We start from the raw sequence: 23732 nt of genomic DNA, 5'->3' as shown, positions 1-23732 counted from the left end.
CATAACGGCGTACTATAAGTGCCAAAGAATGATCTATCCCCCCGGTCATGAATCCCTAACCAAAGAGCAGGAGCACTGCCTCCGGCGCCTCTAAACAAATACGTTTCCTCATCCGTCAAAACTTCGCTTGCTCCATCCCACTCAGTACTTCCAGCTGTGCAAATTTTGCGCTTATCCGGGCACCCTATACCATATGGTATGGCAGTGTTCGGCAAACCCCAAAATTTCAAGAATCGCGCACCCTTACCGTGAGCAGTGGGAGAAGGAGCTGTCCAGCTCCGGTCTCGATTCCCAGCTTAGGCTGGTGGAAAGGGCCGTAGCGGCAGGGGTCTCCAATGGAGTCCTGGAATGAGGGCCCCACACCACATTAGGATGCTCCCAATAAAGTTTATCCTCCTTCTCCTTCTCCCTAGAGCCAGGGTTCTACAAGGCTGGTGTGAAGCTGTCCTACTGCCGCGCCATCAGATTCAGGTGTCACGCGGCAGGCACTATTAAGCCACCTTTACTTTTCGAATTCAGAGTGTTGTGAATTTTGCGAACCGGGCGCAATAACTTCTCAAAGCTCCGATTTGCATGCCAATCCCCCAAGTGGGCATGTTTATTTGTACGTGGGGTTGTTGCATACATGTTACTTCGGAGTTTTGGGTTCCTGTTTGCGAAAGCAAAACCCTTGAAATGAGCGGTGGGAACAAGGTCAGTTATCAAAAGCTCTATAGGGTGTAGCTACATGCAGTTTGACTTCAGCCGCATATAGCTTCTATAGCACAGTGAGACAGGGAATGCTGCAGCGGAACAAAACTTTGCATGTGGTAACTAGCCGAAAGAAATTAGTGTAGCTTCGAATGGTTTCTTCGGTGAGGTAGTTTGGCGAGTCCTGAGCGCTCTTATTGCCCAAAGTTAAGTTTTTTATTCCGATAGTATACCCGTTGGTATCAAAATTACGTTACAAGTATGGGTACGAAGCTAAGTTCTAAAGCACAAAACTACTTTACCATAAGGGATAAAAATACTTATAAGCTTCACCAGGCCACTCTTTTGAACTCCGAGTTCTACCGGTACCTTACATCCGGTTTTCAGACCGGTGTTGGAGTCAACGTTTGCCAAGAATCACACCTGTATCCGGCGTTGGCACAGTCTGTTGAAACGGGTCCTAGTTGACTGCACTGCGGCTGAAAAGAAACCCAGTGGAAAGTAGATCAGTTGGTGATCGGACACTTGGCTGACAAGGCACTGACTGCTCTTCACTTAGTCGGGTAAGCTCTACAAAAATATCGTGTTGTCTTGGGCAGCGGATTTTGTTTTGTCACCATTCATCGCTTTCTGAATTTATCCCATATTTATGGATAACATCTACGCCGCTAACGCTTGTTATAGTGACGTTTGCCAGGAAAGTGATCATAGTGAACTAAGCGTTTTTTATTTTGGTCTTTAGCGATAACGTATTTCTCATACTGATGTATAATCTCTTATTCTAGCATGCGTGCATGTCTCTCTTTCTATCTCTGTCTCAATCTGGTGTACTCGTGCCAGTGTGTGCATGACTTACTGACTATTGAAAGAGATCAAGACGAGGAAACTCATGAAGATAGCAAACCTATTCTGTTTGCCTGAAGATAAAAAACCAGTACCGGGTGGGCAAAAATCCTTTCTTCAAAGAAATCCTCAGGCAGAACGATGTGCGTGATAGACAAGTAGATATCATTCGATTTCCATCAAAGTTTCTGCTCTTTTTTTGCGGACAATTGCAACCATAGTAATTGGTCGTTATCCCGTCAGAGATGTGGGTGTCGTTGTCTTCATGAAGTATTTTTAATTTATCACTATCGTAATGTCCTGAAGAGAAAAAAAAAACAGCGATGAATACACAAAAAACAAAGAGCAGACATGCATAAATCAACATTAGATTTAAAGCGGATTGGTGGCCTCAGTCACTATTGCAAGTAACTTTAACAATACAACGAAAAGTATAGTGTATGTTTCTGGAGAGAAGAAGGCTAGCGGATTAAAACGCTCACCACCGTACTCGCATATTTAAAATTAATAGATTGTGTCATATGCTCACCTATCAAAATGAATAACTTTTGGGGGGACCTTCCCATCCTCGTGAGCAAAAATGTAACGTTGTAATGAAAACCACTGACAGCATAAACTCCATTCAACCGAGTAACTAAACTGCCTCTATAAACTAAGACCCTGTGGCTGTTATAATAACCCAATACATTGACTAAAATATACGTGCACCTTGGGTAAATTTTGAATGTTTACCTCGAAAGTATTCCACGACTTTTCGGCTCGGTGAACGCACATGTTTGCTGCGTAATCATTTTGAATGTAGCCACTTGTTCAAAGGTAAGAGGTTACACATGGCCATTGATAAGAGGTTCACGGAATGTAGCTGCCTCGCAACCAACTTAATCAATAAGTAAATACTCCTCGTTTTGTAGATTATTGCGCCTTTGCTTCCAGCATTACGTCAAAAAGCCGCATTTGAAAAATGCCCTCACTAAGTCTCCGTTCGACGGGTCGAAAGCTCAGCGCTAGAGAAATATTCGGTCTGGTGCTGTTTAGAAATTGCGGTGGAGTTGCTTTTTAGCTCCGTGACACAAAGTGCGCAAGTTTCTGTAGAACCCTAGTCCACTTTTTGTCCATATTTTCTGTCATCATTTCGGTGGTCATAGTAATTATTGGTGATTTTATAGTTTCAATTTATTAAAGCATTTGTTCTTGTTGGTTTATTACAGTTGGGATACGTTTCGTGCGAAAAAGAGGTGCAGCACCAGAGGCTGCGTTGTTCAATAAAGGCCAGACAGAACTTTGTTGAAGGGCCAATGGCGCCTTGCGAAGGGGCTGCAGACAGAACGTAAATAAACACAATACCTGAACTTGCCTCGTTCAGTGTACAGCATAGCTGATGCGATGAGGTTTATTAACTTAAAATTCATATTTGTAGCCCAGTACATAACAAAGAAACAAGGACTGTAGGAGAGATCTGTACGCCTGTGTCACTTCCAAGTTTTATTTCATGGAGTCGAGAAACAAAAGTGACATGATTAAAAGATTTCAGCGCATTTAAAAAAGCGCGTGCGCTTAAGGGAGTCCCGAATCCTGTATTATGACGTCTTTCCAAATCCAGGTTTACGTTTGGTACGCAAAACCCAGGAAGATAAAAAGAATACAAACACTCCGGAGAAATTTTATCCTGCACAAAACAAAGACCTAATCCTAGGTACCGTATAACAAAAACAAAAATATGCCTTCAGCCCGGTTACTCGAGAGAGAAAAAAAAATCCCTGACAATGGAATCAAAGCTTCAGTTTTCTGTAGTTACTCGTATTACTTATGTCTTAACCTACTATTTGAATTACCAAGTTAGGTGGGAAACTGCCGACGCCTTGGCAACTGATATTTCGCTAGAAAAACCACAAGTAAAGACACCGGATTGGAAATATAAAAAAAGCTACTGCATAAAAATGAAGACGTCTAGTCTTTTGCACATCAAACACTACATGGGAGTATTGTTTCTTGTTTTGAAAAATTGCCGGGTTTTTTTCAGTGTGTGCACTTTGACCTAATTTACCATCCGAAGGCGCACATCAAGGATGGTAGCGGCGGCATTAAACCTCTCGCAAGCGAAAGTCAGTCGCAGTTCGTGACGGAAAAGGAGGATGAAGATGAAGTTCATGACACGGGCGCATACCCAAAGCACGCAGGGTCAGCGCCGCACACCTTTAGGTGACTCCTTAGAAGATAGTAGTTATCTTTGGTTACTTAAACGTGAAAAATTTGTACCGCACTGGACACCTTGTGGTGTCCACTGACACACGAAATCCTTCTTCTCCTGAATGATTGCTATTTACCTACCCTAACCATACGATGACCAAAACGCTCGAGCGTACGCCCATGTCCTATTTTCGGCGCTCACCATTCCTTCGCGCCGTAGCCGGAAACGCATGAAATTGGCCGTGAAAAAAATCAAAGCTGTGAGAGTGTGCTTACCCTGATAAGGTTTGTTTATTACAGATATTAAAGAAATTGATATGGCCCCGAAGAAACCCTTCTGCCAGATCATCGACGGTGTTCCAAGGCCCCCGAACGTGAACCCGGCTCTGTTCCGTGCCAGCCTCAGCTTCCGAGCCCTCGACGGGGACGTGGTCCAGAGCGCGTACCCGAAGGTTGGGACGCACTGGATCCAGTACATCATCCAGCTCATTTTAAAGGTGGGTGAGTTCCACAAACCACGAAGGCCGCGTCGTTAGGTCGGTTGAAGTTCCTGCAATGAATCAAGACATTCAGTCAGTAGTAGTAGTAAAAGCGACTTTATTTAACATTGGGTTCAGGGTAGGGGGTGAGGGTGCGAAGCCCAGGGCTCTGGCCGTGGCGGTTCTTTGGTTGCCAGGTCAGAGGTCGCCAGAGCTTGCTCTCAGTGAGAGGGGTATGAGAACGAGGAAAGGGTCGCGCGGACCCTCACATAGGGAGTGGAAAGTGTGTCCCGTGCTCCACATGAGGGGCAGTGAGGGGAGGCGGATTGGTGTGGGTGGGTGTGCACAAGGAGAGTGTGGGGTGAGAAAGTGTGTTTCTGTAAAAGCCGCCACATGTGCGCTGCCGGCGGAGTAAGTGAAGGGTGCGGGGGAGGGGGGTTCCCGCGGATGAGGCTGTAATGTTGGGTTGCGTCCCTGTACGTAAGTAGGTTCGAGTGGGACATTTCGGGGGCGCCGTGTGTAGGCGTAAAAAAAACGGGAACCCGGGATATCAAATCTCCAGCGTGTTGGTGTGCCGTCTCATTACAACCTACGCCTTTGTGGGCCGGAATCCACAACAGAATCAGGGGGTGGGGGCAGAGGGACTCTGCAGAAGAATCTTGAGAGCAGCTACGGAAATGATTTCCTTTGTGTAATTTGAGTATGGTGGTTTGGGGGTCAGATAAAATGATAGGGGGAAGGTAACTGAGTGAGGGTAAGGGCAATGGCTGCCTCCTCCTCAGTTTCTCAAGATGTTGAGGATAGTGTAGCTGAGACGTGATGAAAAATTCGACAAGCGCCTACTACAGCGAGAGCAAACGGGTGGGGTAGGCCGCTGCGTCTACGTAGACCGTGTACTCAGAGGGAGGGTAGCGGGAAAGGTGTGCGTGGGCACGGGCTTGACGGCGTCCCCGGTGGTACTTTGGATGTGTGCTGGAACATAACGCGACCAAGAGAGTAAATTGTGCGGAGGACCCTTTACAAATGTGAATTAGCTTCCATCTCCATCCCTTCCCGGTCTCAAATGTGGGTTCTATAGCGCTGCAGCAAGCACACTGCACACTGCACGTTCCGCACACTGCAATCCGTCAGCGCACGCCATTCTTGTGATTGGGCGAACATTGTACTTATAACTCATAGATTGGTAGTTCGTGTTGCTTGGTGAGGCCGACCTATGCACAAATCTCTTATCAGACGGTTTAGAACTGTTGTGTATTAAAAAAAACGCTTGTGGTTGGTTTTGTTGAGATGACAACTCAAGTACTTGTTCTGTTCATTCTTGGGACAAATAAAAATGAGGGTCTGTGCCACAGCGCATTCTCTCAAATTGTTACGGAATAAAAAGAAAAGCGAAGCATAAGTAATACTTTTTCAAGATTATCCCGTGAATCACAACTACTTCCTGAGAGGTAGGTAGGCAGGTAGAACGTTTATTGAGCTATAATAATAACAAAACAGTGGTTAAGCTTCTCAGTTGAGGAGGCCGGGCGTCGCCTCTGCTCGTGTGGCCCGCTGGATTAAACTGCGCTGCTCCTGCAGGTCTGAGTTCGCTAACACGCGTTCCCATTGCACGGGGGCAGGAGGACGAGTATAGGAAGGAAGCGTGTTTCCAAACGCTTCACTGTGCAGCACCTCCAAGTGACATTAATTATGTCACTGCGCGCGCTGTTTTATTGAGCTCCGGCTAAAAAGAGCCCGCCATTCGAGCTATGTGGCCGCAGGGTGTCGAACCGGAATTTTTTCGGGTTCGGTTCGGGTTCGGGTTCAAGCCTTTCGGGTTCGGTTCGGGTTCAGTTCCAAAGCACCATTCCGTTCCGGTTCGAACCGGTTCGAACCGGTTCAAACGGGTTCAAACGGGTTCGAAGAAAAAAGCAGGCGTGTTTTTTTCTGTTAATTTTTTTGTGCCCGTTTTTCGTTTCCTTATCAAGGCGGCATAAAACCAAGTCATAATGAATGTTTCTTTGTGCAAATATTTTGCCTTGACCAAACTAAAGCGACCCTGCAACACATTTCTCAACTTTTTTCTAAATGCTTGCAGGAAGTAGTCAACCAACACATCCTGTACTTAGATTAAGGGTCCCAAAGGGCCTCAGCCAAAAATTACTGCTCTCTCCTCATCAGATAACTTAGAAATTTGCTTAAAATATTTTTCTCTCCTTCCCGGTCTTGGCGTTCTTCGACCGCTGAATGACATCATTACAGCGGTGTAGCGGCTATTTGCCGGGTTTCCTTAAGTTGCAGAATAGAACGCATTTCATAGCCACTTTAAAAATTCAGAGCCCTTCCACCCCGTGAAGAGGGATGGCCAGCAAAGCTGCGGTGCCGAGCCTCAACGTGAGGTTTGACTGGGTCGTAGTCCAAGGGGTGCACGAAGCAAAACACGTTTTTTGGTAATTTGTGATTGAGCATTGTTCCTGGTTATTAACTGAAAGTCCAGTCCTGTCCAGTCACTGTTCCTCGCGCATGTTCAGCACGGCTCTTCAGGAGCCACGTGAAACGGCTATCAAGCGGCTCCGACGCAGCGTCAGTCTTGGCTACTGCGCAATTGAGGCGCACACCTGGGCACGCGCCGGCGCCAGTGCGTCTGCCGCGACTATGACGCAACACAATCCAACACAATCCACTTCGATCCAATCCAATTCAAATCCAATCCAAGCCAAGCCAAGCCAATCGAATCGAATCAAATCCAATGCCCCTCACGCTTGCGCAGAACGGCCCTTCACGGCACACGCGAAACTGCTCAACCTCGGCCAGTGTAGCTTACGCAACAAAACACACAGGAATCGTGGGTAGAAATTTATTATAGCGCGGGAATGGTAATCACGGCGCATGCTCTATGAAGGCCCTAGGACCTTTTTATTTGTATGATTTTTTTTTTCATGCCCCGGGGGTCTGGCGCGCAGTTTTATGATTCCGGGGATTTGAGTGGGCTCCGCAACGTGGCGCTACGCTCGCTAGCGATTCCTGTCTACATCGCTCTGGGACCGGAGGCGATCTGCTGGATCCTAGCCATTTACAGCTTTGCTGTAAAAAGAAAGCCACAAAAGCGAAGCAGAAACGGAAGCTGCATCCGCAGCGACTAGGAAATCACGCACTGTTTCTCTGTGCGGGCAATTGCTATAGTTCTCGCAGTGCTTCTAGATGCGCAGAAGGGTGAAAGCGTTTATCGAAAGCGTTGATTTATTTATTTATTTATTTATTTATTTATTGTAGGGTTTAACGCGCCGACGCAACGCAGACGATGAGGTGGGCCGTAGTGGAGGGCTCCGGATTAATTTTGACCACCTGGGGATCTTTAACGTCCGCCGAAAAATCTCGTACACACGGACATTTTCGCTTTTTGCGTCCATCAGAAAAGCGGCCGCCGCGGCTGGGAATCGAACCCGCGTCTGTGTGCTCAGCAACGCAACGCTTTAGCCACTGAGCCACCGCGGCGAGTTTATCTAAAGTCTTCAATAGCTCCTTTAACTGTACAAGCTACTGCAAAACGTTTTCTATGGCAGTTTGACGAGTATGTGGCGCCCGCACCCCCTCCCCAATTTTCGTTGGCCGCTAAGTTCGGTGGCCCTGCCAGGCTCGGCGTGAAAGCAACATTGTGCACGGATGGCGAATAAACACCGACGAGCAGAGCCGCTCGCGGTCAGTCACCGTGACCACCAGCACGCTGCGGGTCGTCCCTCGGGTGGAGGGTACTACGACCCTCCCACGTTCCCGAATGCGGGCCAAATCATGACAGATAGGTCAACGATTACAACAATAACTGAAGCTAAACAAAACATTCGTTGGGTCACTTAAGGACACTGTTTGTATAAATGTGAAAGCATTGCTCTTTATGGCCGCAAGTTTACCTTTATTAATTTAAGTTCGTTCATTTTCATGATTTAATTTTATTTTATACTTGGCTTATACCACGGGAATTTCATACACTACAGTTGTTTTCTTGAGGAAACAAGAAATATGGCAGACAATTACGGTAGTCGCTAATGCGAAATTTGAGCGCAGCGCGAACTGCAGTCTTCTCGGCGACGGCTCATAGCTGCTGTGTCTTAGGAAGTGATCGCGTCCACAACAAATGCACGACGGCATGCGGTATACTCTGTCGTTATCTCGTAAGGCATTGCTGCCGTGGAGCATGTCTCGCGCGGTCTGGAATTTTCGCCCTCCCCTCCCACTTTCGCCATACTTTCGTCCTCCGCTTTCCTGCTCGCTCTATCTTCGGTGGCGTCTTCGTTCTCTCGGTTACAACGAGCCCGACGCTGAGAAACCACGCGAAACCACAGGAGCGGGCGCTTAAGGGCTGCGCTCTAACGCATAGCTCTTCATAGCCACCGCTGTACCGCCCTGTGATCCACTCTCTTCGCCGACCGGTGACTGGCCGCATATCGTCTCCAAATAATGCGTCCTCGCCACAGTCTTCTCGAAGGCGGACATGTACCCTCCTGGCCAGCGGGCAGCGCTCCGGTGGCTCCAACGCCTCCCCCATCAGTGCATCCTAACCAGAATCTTCTGGCAATGAGCAGCCTCCCTGCAGGCAGCCTTTTGCCTCGACCTACTAAGCAGACGACCCTACAATCCACAATCGTTTTTGGTACACTGGAGTGTCACCGTGGTGGGAAATTTTGCGTCTCCCCCCCCTCCCCCCCCCTCCCCGGCAGCTCGTTACGGGCCGCCCCTCGTCCCCAAATCATGCATCTTCACCAGAATGTTCTGCCTGGCAGGCTGGCAGGCAGGCAGGCGGGCAAGCGGGCAGGTAGTTTACTGGCAAACAGGCGGTCTCTGGCGGGCAGGAGATGGTACGCGCCCGCCATCTTTTTTTGGATCGATCAAATATTGCGCACGCACGCACCCCTATTTTAGCACAATGAGGCAAAAAATATGCATTGTAAATAAATCGGTTGGTCTGCTACGCTTTTCATCTACCCCAAGTTTCAACGGCGCTTTAGCTCTAACACGAAAGGATTAGCAGTGCTAGAAGTAGAAACAGTCCGGCGTCGGCGTTAATTTCTGACTGCCAAGCGTGGCAGGTGGAATTTAGAGCAATTTCTTTCTGCTTATCGTTTATCTGCTAACAGAGCTGTTGGAAAGAAAGAACGGCTATAAAGGTTCATTGGACGGCGTGTATAGGACGGCAATGGATAGGGAACCACCGGAGATATGAACTTTCTAATGGCCCTTCAGCGACCGGAGACAGCGATTGGGCTCTAGGAGATATAATAGCCAAGTGAAGTCAAAAGCAGCAGTAATGATCACTTGTAGAGAGAGAGAGAGAAAATGAAGTTTAATTAAATTGAGGCAAAGGTTCAGAGAGGCGTCCTCATTCGAGGGGGCTGAATCGACAGCCGTTTCCATCAAGAGCAACTGATCTTGAAGGCCAGAGCTGGTCATGGCTGTCTCCCAAATCTCTATGGAAACGTGGAGGTTGGGTGGATCTACGCACACTTGTCGCAGGCGCCTACTATGTGTATGAGGTTCCCAGGCTCTCCACACAAGCGACGATATTGAGAGAGATGTGTCCCGTCAAAGAGGTGGAGTCTGGTGGTGTGTGGGAAGGGGTGTGCCCGCAGGGCGCGGAGTAATCTTTCCTGGTTATACGGTAGCGATTTGTGCTGGGAGGAATACGTTCTATGGAAGAGGCTATAGTTCTGAGTAACTTCCTGGTCTGTAACTGCAGGATGCATGCACTCGGGCCCGGCTTCATCAGCTGGCTATGCGGGTCAAATCTCGAGCCACGAGGTTGGTGATCTTGTTTGCCGGATATGCCAGTATGAGCTGGTGCCCATACAATCGCGACTGTCTCGTTGCTGGTCTCCGATTGATCATTGGAAGTGCTGTAAGATGCAATCGATCGTTGGCAAAGTTGGGCCACGCCTGCTAGGACTCTGTTATAAGAGTTTTGGCGCCGCTTCCTTAGCTTGAAGGGGGCTGTGTTCGGGGGTTGAGATGCTACACCTGTGGGAGGCTGCAGAACGGCAGCACAAAGAAAGAGAAGGTATCGAAGAATGCTATCGGACGACTCTTGCATCAAACCAGTTGATCGTTTCTCTCTTTTTTTCTTTCAGTTTAGTTTCTTTCCAACTGTCGCACCTCATATATATACACGTTTTAAAAACCCTTTGATGAATATAAAATATGCATTAGGCAATTAGTTATTAACTTTAGTGCGAGATGGTAATTTTAATATAGAAACAACATAACAGCGCAATACGGGCATAAAGAAAGAATTTTTATAGCGTTTAGGTGGTCGTCACATAACTTTGCGGCTACTTTGTGCTTGACAAAATTTCGTGATTGGTCGAGAAGGAGAATGCTGCCAAATTTCCAAATGCCAAAGACCCCAAAGATATCATGTGTGGTCCCACCGTCTAATCTGCCTTAACTGACTCGCTAGTTCCTGGAATTCAAATTAATCAACACACCAGTCCAACTAATCCACATTAGCTCATTCACTCACCATTCTTCGAGGTCGTTGATGTCTGGCGTTCCACTACCTTCTCGTCGGTGTTGTCGGAAGAGATCCCAGTCCGTCCACTTGTGTTCAAGTGTGTGACCTCCCCCGCCGAGTATCTCGATCTCGAGGATGTAGTGGTCGCTCCCCAGGTCGTCGCTTGTATTGCGCCACGTGATGTCAGCTCCGTTCTTGACAAAGGTAAGGTCGGGGGTAGTGTCCCTCTGCGTGGAGGAGAGGCCCGACCGCGTAGGCTGTTTGGGGTCCGTAATTAGCGTGTAACCGAGCTCCATAGCATCTTGCATGAGGTCTTTGCCTTTGGCAGTGGTTCTGTTATAGCCCCATGCGTGATGGGGCAACCATCAAGGCAGACGTTCGCGAAGCCACGAAGACGATCGAGACAGACGACGACATCCCGTGCATCGACAGTAAGCTCGCCCACTTACTTGAGGCCAAGAAGTCGATCAAAGCCAGGTGGAAAAAGCAACGCTGGAACCGCAAGCTCAGAAAGAGGGTGACCGCATTGAACAAGGCCATTGCGCAGCACTGCGCCCTGTTATGCCGGCAACAATGGCACGAAATCTGCAACCGCATTGACGGTCAGCTCCACCAAAGTAAGGCATGGTCGCTCATCCGTCACTTACTCGACGACACCAAGACCAAGTCGTATCAACAAGATCGTATGGCCAGGCTCATGCATAAGGCGGAAACCGAGCTAGGCAGGGACGAACTCATCAAGCGCATCGGCGCTAAATATCTCCCTGACCACAACACCGAGACGCACCCGGCATACTCGGGAGCACCGAACGACCACCTCGATCGGGACATCACGAAGGAGGAAGTCCAACTCGCCGTCCGAGAGTTAAACACCCGATCAGCCGCGGGTCCCGACGGAATCTCCAACAAGGCCCTCCGAAACCTCGACGACGCGTCGCTAGAAGCCCTTACCCGATACTACAACAAGTGCTGGCACAGCGGCAGGCTGCCCCTTCAATGGAAAAAGGCCAAGACGGTGCTCATCCCCAAGCCGGGCAAACCTCCCCACATAGAGAATCTACGCCCCATCGCGCTAACTTCATGCGTGGGGAAGGTTCTCGAGCATGTCCTGGCGAACCGATGGCAGGAATACCTGGAGCAAGCAGAACTCTATCCCAACACCATGATCGGCTTCCGCAGAGGCCTCAGCACACAAGACGCCATGCTGCAGCTCAAGCACGAAATCCTGGAGCACGAGACCAAAGACAGCCGCGTCATTCTCGGTCTCGACCTTCAAAGCGCCTTCGATCGCGTCAAGCACTCGGCCATCCTAGCTCAGGTATCAAGACTTAACATGGGCCAGCGAAGTTACGCCTACATCAAAGATTTCCTAACGAACAGACAAGTTGACCTTCACGCAGGCGAGATCGTCCTGCCCACGAAAGGCCTCGGTAGCGTGGGCACCCCCCAAGGCTCGGTGATCTCTCCATTCCTGTTCAACATCGTGATGATCACCGTAGCAGAAGCATTATCCAGCGTGCCTACCGTCCATCACACCATTTACGCTGATGATATAACACTATGGACAACAGGCGGCCCCGATGCCGACATAGAACACCGGCTTCAACGCGCCATCTCAGCCATTGAAGACTGCCTTAGAGGAACGGGTCTCCAATGCTCGCCTTCGAAATCAGAACTCCTTGTCTACACCCCCCGCAAAGCGGGCAGACCGTTACTACCCCAAAGAGCTTGCGATCATCTCGCCCTGTACACCGAGACTGGCCAGCGCATTCCCGAAGTTTCGGAGATCCGCATACTCGGCATGCACATTCACAGCAAGGGCGACAAGACAAACCTCATGAAGAAGCTTGCACTCAAAACAACAAGTACCCTACGCCTTCTACGCCGAGTCTCCACGGCCCGAGCAGGAATGCGGGAGGACGGCATGATGCGATTAGTACAGTCTTTCGCCGTCAGCCACATTGCCTACACGGCGGCCTACCACACGTGGACCACAACCGAAAGGGACAAGATAGACGCCATGATACGCAGGCTCTACAAACGGGCACTCGGACTACGCGAGTCCACAGACAACGAGCGCTTCTCCCACCTGGGGGTTCACAACCGCGTCGATGAAATCATCGAAGCACAACTCGCTGCCCAGCGCGAACGCCTCGCAACCACAAGAACGGGACGCCACATCCTGGAGATCCTCGGCTATGGTCCCCAAGTCACGGGAAGACACCTTTCCAACCTCCCCGACACGATCCGAGCCAATATTCACGTCAGTCCTATCCCTAAGAATATGCACCCTGACCACAACCAAGAACGCCGTCAAGCCAGGGCCAAGTTCCTCGTGGAGCAATATGGGGACGACTCCCGCGCCCGCTACGTCGATGCGGCCGAGTACGGCAACGGCCGTTACGTGATGGTTGCGATCAACGCCTGCACGGGCCAAGCTACCCAAGCCGCCAGCGCATGCTGCAACAACGCCACTGCGGCCGAAGAGTTGGCTATCGCCCTCGCCATGACCGAACCGGGCTGCGACACTATCCTCAGTGATTCACAACAAGCCCTCCGCAACTTCGCAAGAGGACGCATCAACCCCCAAGCCGCCCGCATTGTATAGCGAACAGCAATCTCGCCAGGCCTACGCAAGGAACTAAGATGGATCCCCGCCCATGCGGGAAATTGTTCACCGTATGCACCGAACCACAATGAGACGGCCCACAGGGAAGCGCGCGCTCTCACCCACCGCGCCCCCACCGCAAGTGCCCGTCCGGAGTGGGAATGGTGGACGGCGGCTGAAGACTCACCGAGTGGATACGGAGAAATCCTCAAGAACATGAGGGCTGCTCGCCAGCTATACCCCTCACCCCACAAATCTCTAAGCAGGGAAGAAGCCGTACACCTACGACGCCTCCAAACTGCGTCGGTCCTCACACCGGCGCTCCTCCATCACATGTACCCCGACGATTATCCGAGCGCACAGTGCGACATCTGCAAACAAGGTACGGCCAATCGCTGGCACATCCTATGGGACTGTGCAGCCATACAAGACGGCGTCAGCTTCACAGAATACCCCGCAGATCTCCAAATCGCCATCACCTCAACCAACAAGTCGGATCAAGAGTGGGCCATCCAGCAGGTTCTCAAGGCGCTCGAAAGGCACGGACTCCGCAAAGGGGTTCCTGTCGAGTAGGGCTGCCCAAGAGGATGCAACGCACGGCCACGTTGAGGTCGGCCCGTCAACCGGGCTTTACTTACTGCAGGATTTACACAATAAAGTCCTTTCCATCCATCCATCCATTCACTCACCTAACTAATCCACCCCAGTCTACCCGCTAACCCGCATTAATCGACTTAGATCCATCCGTCTTTAAAGTTTAAGGCTGAGCAGATTCAAGATAACATGAAAATGCTATGAAATATAGTTTAAAAGTGGAAATTAGAAGCCCCCATTTTTTATATCTCATGTTCTCTTAGAGCAGTAACCAAATGACACAACGGCACTGCATACAAGCAGAAGTGAAGTTAATTTTGAGAACTACGAGTGTTTGTGTCTCAGTGCTGTTTGTATACAACTGCCCATTCAAACTAAAATAGATGGAATATATGGATTTATTGTTGATGGTGTCCCTGAAGGCCTTCACTGGCGGACAGGGATGCATGCGTATTAACAACACATTAAAAACTTTACACGATTTTAAATACCATGCAGGTAGAAACCATGAAAAGTATTCCATGATATGTTGCCTCGGAATATGTGTTCTAACTTAAGTTATGCTATATGTAAAAGAGGATTGGGAGAGATGGGCAGTACCTAACGCAAACTGATAGTATATACGGACAACTTTACATTAAATTGAGGGCAATAGTAAGAAGAGAACATGATGGGCCTTGGGAACTGCAGACTATGCGAAATATTTCATGGTTCTGTCTGGCGGGTGGCAAAGGTAGGGACCGAAATGGAAAACTAGAAATCACATTTTTGAGGCCCCGGAACCGGTTCGGAACGGTTCCTTCGATTCGTTCCGGTTCGGGTTCAGTTCCAAAATGGCGGAAAGAATATTGTTCCGGTTCAGTTCCGGTTCCGGGCAAAAATTCGGGTTCGGTTCCGGTTTTCGGTTCGGTTCCGGTTCCGGTTCGACACCCTGTGTGGCCGCAAGCTACAGTTGTGGGTACTGGCGCTGACGGCCTGCGTTAGAGCCCCAGTGGGTCTACTTTTGAAATTGTCTATTGTACTTGTTTTTTAAACTCAATTTTGCGGGTTGTTATGGTTAATAACGGTTAATTGATATGGTTTAGGTGTCGCTTTAAGTTCCGGCTGCAGCATATGACGATGTTTAATTAACGTTCTGCATTGCACGAAAATGTCACGTGGTGCGCTGTGCAGCGAAGCGCTGGGAAATACGCGCTGAAAAACGGGGTTTTGAGGGCGCAGGAAGACGACGGGGGCAGTGGTGCCAGGGGTTGACACTGAGGGGACGATGTGGGAGTGGCGGAGGCGTTATAGCGTGTGCCTGTTTGTAGTCCGCGCCATATTCGCGATTCTTCGACAGAGGTAACAGGTAACAGAGCGTGGAGAGGAATGCTTTCGGCGAGGGGGACTTTATTGCAATAGGATGTCTGTGCAGCAGGTGCTGGAGTATGGGGAGTGGCCATCGTAGAGGCCTGTCCGCCTGCCCTGTAGACAACGTCCCGGAAAGAAGCTTGCGGGCCGCAGCATGTGCTGCTTAGTTCCGATGGTATGAAGCATGTTGCGGGACTCATACGATGGTGATTTTGGATCGATCGGGGTAAGGCTGAAGAAAAAAACGTTTTTGAAAATCGAATTCACGAGTGACACAGGTAATATCACGTAGACTGACGACGCCTGGGTTCAACAAATAATTTCAGCTTAGCACTGTTATGACCTCCTTGAGTGACAAATAGATATCCTAGATCGCAACCCAAGGAATCGGTCAATTAAAGTTTATTCAGGTGTGAATCATTTTGCCAGAATATATGTAAACGTGATAACGCAGCATGACTGCTCTAGTACACGCTAGTTGTAATGCGAAATGGTTAATTAACTCAGTAGGTCGGAATTCCGGGGTAACCTAAAGACTGCAGAGAAGTGTTATGATTGCGCAAAAAGAATGGAACTAGGGTATTTTTGTCGAAGAGAAAGTTTCTTACACCGATATCTTGGCCAAATATTGTCACGAACGTCAGGAGGAGTCTCCTCCGTATCCCCACATCACGCAGCCGAGGCGACTACCTTCCGCCGTATCCAAACAAATTCCCACTGTCATGGCACCCTCATTAACGCCATGTATCCCATTGTATGCACCCCCACGTGCAACGTCTGCCCCGTGCCCTGCAATCTCTACCACATGGTTTGAGAGCACCAACACACACCATCCCTGACCCTTAATCCCCACCCAACCAACGAACAGAGGGTGGGTGAGCAGACCAGCTCCGACTTTGCATCTGAGTGTCGGCTGGTGGTGAGTACCGGAGCGGCCAGTGAAGCCCAGGGCTACCTACCTGGGAGGCCCCTTATCGGGCGGGCGCCCCTACGCCAGCGCTTTCACGGCCACCAATAAATGCTCACATTCTCTTGCTCTCTCTTAAAATGGGATTTAGAAACTAAGTGCGGGGCCTACGGAATTTGAGGCAAGGCCAATCCCCAACACCGCTTTAGTTCCATTACACCAGCTGACTAAAAATGGACCTAGTGAAACTGTAGCGGCTTTCTATTTTGAGACGTTTGTTAGATACACGTATTCAGGCCTACATAAGCAGTTATGATATGCTTATTACAGCATCAGAGTGCATTTCTGCTGTAGGTTGTATTCACAGGTGAAACACACATGCAGGCAACCATGTGAGTGCTCCGTCACTGGTTACGTGGGGCTTCGAGGGATGGCGGTACTTGTCCGTGCTAAGCGCATGAGGCTTGTTAGACGTTCCGAACTCTACCCCACCGAACGCAAAATAATGCCTCGATTCCAATGTGAGAGTGATTATTAACATCTCTGTTGACACCACCCATGAGAATCGGGTTGAAACGGAGCAGACGACGCACACCAGTGAATATTATTTCTTCGGCGTGCGGCCGCAGTGGCACAAGCCGCGGCATGTCCATGTCGCTTCAGCCATGTCCGTGGCCGTTCCCAGTGTTGCCAAGAGAATAAATTGACAGCTACACTTTTAAGTGAATACCATTTATATGTATTCTGTTGTCAGCAATGCAAAAGCTGGGATGTGCCGGCCCGATAAAAGTAGCGCCATCTTGACGCATGTGCGGAAATATGCGTTGGTATGGCGATGCCCTAACAGATTGCGCGCAAGCCGTGCAAACGCGAGTTTATGCGGGCCTGACGCTCGGCCTACTGTCCTGGTTTGGGTTCGTTTGGGCTCTAAAATTGTCCACCATTACTTTCAATCTTACGGAGTGCGCTTACGGCTACTTAACGTTATTCCTAGATATATGCTTAAGTGCGACTGGTTAACGCTGTCGTTCTTGGTAATAGAGGAAAAGGGAGCCAAGTGAAAAGGGTCATCATGATAATAGGACGACGTATCAGCAATTGGAAACGATGGTGTTCCCACAGTTTTATGCTCATTTTGTACCCACGTGGGGTAGTTAAATGGTTCGACATAGTGCCGTGTTAAGAGAGCGCCCCATGTATGTTGCGACCGAAGCTGGTCGCATGTAATTGCATGCAGGCAGGGGCGCAAACAAGGTTACAAGCAAACGGCGTACCCCGCGCGTATGGCGCCTGGATGCACGCGCCTTCCGCCCATATCTGTACGTTATTTCCAGCGCTATATACTAACAGGCATGGACTGTGCAGTAGCGACTCGTGATCTCGCGAGCCCGTTGCTATGACGGCGACGAACGCATCTTCGGCAGACCTAACAGCCCAAAAATCGCCATTGTATCAGCAAACCAAAAGCTATTTTTCGAATGAATCTTTGGGTGAGGCTAAGAATGGGCAAACTGAAGGCAAAATCAACCGCTTAGTACAGGATATCGAACCTAGGGATTAGCGACGAGAGAGAGAGATAGAGGGAGAAACAACATTAGCAACATTATTTATGCTCAGGGATCAGGTGAGGGGGGTGAGGACGGTCCACAGGGCCGCCACGACCGCCAGGGCCCGGGTGGTCACCAAGTCTTGACTCGATGCCTCCAGGTCGCGCAGCGCCTGCTCCCAGAGGGAGGGGGAAGGAAGCGGGGAAAAGGGGTCTGCTGGGCACTCGCACAAAAAATGATAGTGCGTGTCGAGGGCCATGCAGGCAAGTCATGTTGGGGCGAAGCGGTTGTTGCGGCGAAGTGGGAGGGCAGGGCACCGCCATGTTGGTCAAGTCTGCGTACGGAGGCAACGTAAAGATCGCAACCTAAAAATTCGAATATCATCTACTTCCGTGAGAATCACGGTGACCCATTGCTTTCTGCGCATGCGCTCTCGTCATCCGTAAAAACTCTACGTCCGTGAAACTACGTAAGATTTCAGTTTGGGCTACTTGGGTATACATCACGTGAAAAGAAAAAAAGCGGAGGGACGCAGATGAAATAAAGCAAAAAGACAGTACAAGCGCTCCTTAAGATCCTATTAGCTCCTTTACAGAAAGAACGAAGACGGCTTGTGTCAAAGCTAACCCCATAGAAACTGACCTGCTTGTCGGCGAAATTGTCAACGGATTGGCTTGTTGCTAGTGGCCATAACTGGCATGTAGTGATGGGAAGAAGGGTACATGTTGCCCGTACCGAAAGAAATACAAAGTAGACAAGAAATTGCTCGAAGAACGTAGCGATTTTCTCGAGAAGAGGGGAACTGTTTGTTTAATAAGGCGCTGCCTAAAGGGGGAAAAATGGGATGTATGCACGGGCGCCAATTTAAAGTACGGGAAGGCGGCCCCACGGGTGATTTCACGTGCCATTTAGAGTGTGGTTCATTTTTTGTGTTGCTGACACTAGTGTAATGTACTGGAGCCAATTTTCACCAATTCGCCATGCCTACTAACGAAGGAATTAGATTACATCGCTACTACTTCCCAACTAACGCACGATATTGTTGCTCAGGTTTTTACATAATCCCCTGCGTTTCTGCGTTGTCTCAGAAAGTACCGTTTCCTGATCACTATTTTAGCTGTGAAAGGCCTTCAAATGGCTTAAATTCAGAAACCGGTGATGCAAAGCGGAAAGGAAACCTTAGTTAGAAAACCTTAATACTGCATCTTGCGTTTACTCGCCCATGATAGGCCACCACTTCTGCCAGCTGTAGATAAGTCATACGGCGGAAATCTTGTTTTCTGGCTTTCTTATGCGATCCTAAAAACTCAGGGACGTTTTCTCACTTCAGTGAGCGGAAAAGAATGCACACATTGGCCTAAATCAGGACCTAATTTTGGTCGTCTATGGGGGGCAGCCACGCCCACCGCCCTACCTTCAAATCTGCCACGGATTGTCAGTAAACTCTCCCATATTTCTGGGTGTGTTATGTAATGGCTAGGAATGGTGTGGCTGGTGACACAAAACGTGTCACTGAGCAATGAGTGTCACTCCAAGGCAGTTGTGGGTGCCCAATAGTAGGCGCGTAGTGGAATTGATACCCAAATGGGTAGACCATTCCAGTAAACGCCGTTCCACAGACTGTAGATAAGAGGAAGCAGTGACATGTCCGTGAACCGGACCATTATTCCCGGATAAGTTGACCGCCTCTCATCGCGCGTTTCCGTCGAGGACGTGTATGGGCGACTCCCTGAGGCATGGTGAAAGCATCTCAACGAGCGTTAGGCATTTGAATAGCCAATTCATCTTTCCCTGTTAAGTGCCGACAGAAGGATTGGTGTATTTGGCGGGTGTGTCAGCGTTTGCAGACTTTACGCTTGACCGAAAGGTTTAAAATATCTAAGCATTTTTAATCATCTAAATTGTGTTTTTTACCATTGCAGTCATTTTCAAACACTTCCCGTAGTTTTGTTTTTCCTCAAAGTAATATTGAAACGTAGCTTCACAGTAACACACTTCTCTATAAAAAGTCACCAATTGTTTCACCTCATCTTTGTCTTTATCCATTCCTCTTCACGGCTATTCACATTTCTCTGCCTTTTGCTTCTTCGCAGGAGGGAGAGCCCGTCGAATCGCATGATGAATTCAAGGATAACATACGTTCGGTGGAGCACACAGCCAACCAGGACTGGAAACCCGCATTGCCTGCTCGATTTTACTACACGCACTTGCCGCTGTCTCGCGAGACCATGAATCCTGCCGCGAAGTACATTTATGTGACCCGGAACCCGTGGGACACTTGCGTGTCCTTTTACCACATGGTCAGCGATCTCAGCGTCTATCAATTCCAGGACGGCACGTTCGACGATTTCTTCGAGTCCTGGATTGAGGGCAGCTTTGGCTTCGGATGCTTTTTCGAGCACGTTGCCTCTGGGTATGCTCTGAGAAACGAGCCAAACGTTTTCTTCGTGACGTACGAGGAACTGAAGGCGGACACTCGAAACACGGTCCTCAAGCTGGCTCACTTTCTCGGAGAGCGGTACGGCAAGGTCCTGGAAGACTCGTCGAGCGGCCTGCTTGATAAGCTCCTGGAGAGGTCTACGCCGGAGTACATGAAAGGCCTGATGGTGGTTAGTCTCGAGAGGAAGCCAGCTCCCGGGGCCGTGGCCGCTGCCACCGGGCAGAAGGTGGTGACGAGCAAGGCAGGCTTCGAAGGCGACGACAAGAAATACGCTGTGGTGAGGAGCGCCAAGGTCGGCGGGTGGAAGGAGTACTTCAAGCCTGAGCAGCTCAGGAGGATTGAGGCCAAGATTCTGAGCATGGGCGACAGAGCCTCGTTTATGAGTCTCTGGGAAGATATCCACGCGGAGGTGGTTGACACTTTGTACACTAAGTAGGCCGCGCCTTCGGATCGTTTTCTTAGTTCTTATTTGCAGACTTCTATTGGCGAGGTGGATTGACGTTTGGAAACATTTTGGCCCGATTATTGAGGATAAAAATATTAAAAATTTGTTTTCCTGGTGGTGCAAACCTTTTCACTGGTCCCAACTGCGTGTCCTTGAAAGTACAACTAGGGAACGGAAGAAGTGCCTTGTGCCACGAAACCTCTGAGCACGTGCTTGCAAATCAAGGGGTTGAACCAGGGTGTTGTTTAAATTGATGTATTATAATTGTTCGAAAAAAAGCCAGCTCTAGTTAACTGCTCACTATCATGTCTACTGTGTGTGGGACAAAATCTTTAAAACCACAAAAGTAAACAATTACGTTGAGACAAACGTGTGTTGCGTGGAGCTATCAGCGTCTTTGATGTGAATGCACCGCGCAAAGATTATGATTAGCTGTGATGGCAAATGCACAGAACAAACTATCCCGGAGAAATTAGCCCCAAGAAATGTTAACGTAGGGATAACTCATATGACTATTCAGATGTTATGAATGCATGCTAATGAATACTGTGATGTTTTAAATTTCTTGATAAGGTTACTCGAATTTGGAAGCCGGATCGTTGTGCACTTATGAAGTAACAGTAATCTTGACTAAAGAGACAACCGCTTTACGGTACCGAGTGGTGAGGGTGCTAGGTGTATCACAGGTGACAGCTGCGCTACTCCGAAAATCAAACTTAACCCTATGTGAACGGAAACGCTTGGCGAAACAAAACGTCCTCAGCTTTCCTATTGTGTTTTCTCGCAAAGGCGAAAAAATTAAAGTGGGAAATGCACCCCCCAAGAAAGAAGAACTCCTAAAACAGTTGCGTGTCTGCAATTGATCTCACTAGATTGAAATTTATTATGCCCTGGTGGACAAACCAATTGCTGCAGCAATAAAAGACGGCGCAGGACTAAGTACGGGAACGGTGAATTTCGAGCCGAGAACTTAACAGAGCGGGCGTTTTTTTTTGCACGTCAAAAGAAATATGTTGGAAACGCAGCGCTTTTAAATCCGAATTCCATATATGAGTTTTCGAGGAAGTTTGCAGCGCTAACAGGGCACGCCATTATTAGACAGTTCAATTAAAGAATAAGCCGGGAGTCATGATTCACGTGCGTATTATCGGGCTGCAGGTCATCGCCCGCGCAGCGTGATGGTACCGCATACATCACTAAGGGAGGAGTCGAGGAAAATGAAAGAAATAGGCAATGCTTCGATACAAAATAACCCATTTATAAGTCGAGTGGTGTCACTAACTTTCTTTCAGAGAGAGAGACACCTTGAAATCTACTCTCTTGGTCCACGTGTGTGCCCTTAGGGACGCTTAGGGACGCTTTTGAGGGGCGATTAGTTTTATCTTTATCACCCTTTTCCACTATTATCTGCGGTGCAATAGCGATGTCTAGGTTTACTTTACTGTTTTGTGGGTGACGGGCAGCCCCACAGATTTACGCGTGCATTTTTCCCGCCTAAGCTGTACCTGGGATGGAATGATAAGTTTTTGCCCGGTTAAAACCGTGTTTTTGTGTGCGAGGTCATTGCACTGCTGGAAAATAACAGAAACCAGATTTTGCGGACCACCTGGGTGCTGCTACGATAGGTCCATGAAGAGCGACTCCTGACGCGAACTGAGTCGAAATTGCACCCATGACCTAAATCTACCAACTTCCCGTATCTGAGGTGGAGCATAAATTTATTGCGCTGGGAGGTTGTAAGTAACTAATGAAAGCGTGCACCCACTTAAAATGGACTCTCGTGGACGAAATGCCTGAAGTCGTCAGAGTCACTATGCATGCTGAGGATATCTGCATCTGGACCTCTGGTGTAACTCGACCACAGTTGCGAGCCCATTTACAGCGAGCTGCAACAACGACGTCGCGGTACTGGTGCGTCGAGGTCTGAGTTTAGCTCCAGCAAAATGCGGCGTTCTTGCATTCACGAGAAAGTCGATGCTCAGATATCCTATCATTATTGAGGGGACACTGATACCTTACGTCACGCACCATAGATTTTTGGGGGTGACTGTAGACCGTGGTCTGCGTCGGACGAAGCACATCGCCTCGCTGAAGAATAAACTTGCAAGCCTTGTGCATGTTCTTCGCTTCGGGGCGGAAATGAGATGGGGTCCATCTGAGTCCAGTTGTACCGGTGCCTGTTTTTGGGGTATCTTCGTTACAGCCTGCAAGCCATTTAAAACTTGCGAACTTGTTCCCGGCGTACATTGGAGAGTTTGCAAGCACAAGCCCTCAGAACATGCTTGGGGCTACCATGATGTACCTCTACCGTGGGCACAATTGCCGAGGCACGTGTGTTTCCAATGGACGCACTTCTTTTGTGCGAACCCCTTCGAGTCTACCTTAGATGTTTCATAAGGCATGAGCACCATCCATTACCGGCTATGCCTACTACGGGCTCGAGTAGTAGTTTGGCGGCAGCCATTTTGCAACATCAACATAGAATTCCATCAGGTTTCGCCCCAATGCTGGTCTCACATAATTTTCCGTGGGTACTATCAAACCCATCAATCCACTTTTCCATCCCGGGAATTGGAAAGAAGTCTACTTTGCCATCAATAGCAATGAAACAGTTGACTCTAGCGTTCTTGACAGGCAAGTACGCCGGAACTGTACATGTATATAGTGATGGCTCCGTGACTGAATCTAGGTCTACCGCGACTGTGCTAATTCCAAGCCTGTGCGTTACCCGAGGATTCACACTAGACCACAAGACAACTTCTGCTGCTGCTGAGTTGGTTGTAATACGGGAGGCGATTCGTTTAGTCTCCCGTTAATCACCTCAAGCTTGGACCTTGTTTTGTGACTCAAAGCCAGCACTCCAGGTCCTCAACTGAGTTATGAGGCAAGGACCTTATTATGCCCTTGCTGCGGAAGTACTCGAATTATGCTCATTGGCATTGCAACAAAGAACATGTCCTCACTATTTAGTGGGTACCAGGCCGTTGCGGGCTAGCTCGTAACGATTGGGTTGACAACGAGGCAAAAAAGGTTTTTGCAAACGCCGGTGTTGTACGTCTGCCCTTCGCAAGAGCAGACACAACCGCCCTCCTGTCTGCCATTCGCCGCCTCGCCTAGGCGAGTGACTGGTCCCACCCTGACACTCGTCATGAAAGACTACA

The 23732-nt window shown here is 49.1% G+C and overlaps 1 protein-coding gene across 1 annotated transcript; it reads left to right on the top strand.

Moving 5' to 3' along the window:
• Window positions 1-1119: 1119 nt before the first annotated feature.
• LOC144147271 (sulfotransferase 2A8-like) lies at window positions 1120-20699 on the top strand. The gene is made up of 3 exons (XM_077679365.1): window positions 1120-1253; window positions 4021-4217; window positions 19780-20699. Exons 2-3 carry the CDS (start codon window positions 4038-4040, stop codon window positions 20560-20562), a joined length of 963 nt encoding a protein of 320 aa, XP_077535491.1. The 5' UTR covers window positions 1120-1253; window positions 4021-4037; the 3' UTR covers window positions 20563-20699.
• Window positions 20700-23732: the final 3033 nt, after the last annotated feature.

The sequence above is a fragment of the Haemaphysalis longicornis genome, unplaced genomic scaffold (genome assembly GCF_048455015.1).
Source record: "Haemaphysalis longicornis isolate Haplotype H1 unplaced genomic scaffold, Haemaphysalis longicornis Haplotype H1 scaffold_7, whole genome shotgun sequence".
NCBI lineage: Eukaryota > Metazoa > Arthropoda > Arachnida > Ixodida > Ixodidae > Haemaphysalis > Haemaphysalis longicornis.
This window is presented reverse-complemented; position numbering and strand designations above follow the sequence as displayed.

What these genes read in the sequence shown, in the direction of transcription:
- LOC144147271 (XM_077679365.1), top strand. Translation starts at nt 4,038, where the DNA reads ATGGCCCCGAAGAAACCCTTCTGCCAGATCATCGACGGTGTTCCAAGG. An exon ending in TCATCCAGCTCATTTTAAAG is followed by an intron (nt 4,218 to 19,779) that starts GTGGGTGAGTTC and finishes GCTTCTTCGCAG; the next exon opens with GAGGGAGAGCCCGTCGAATC.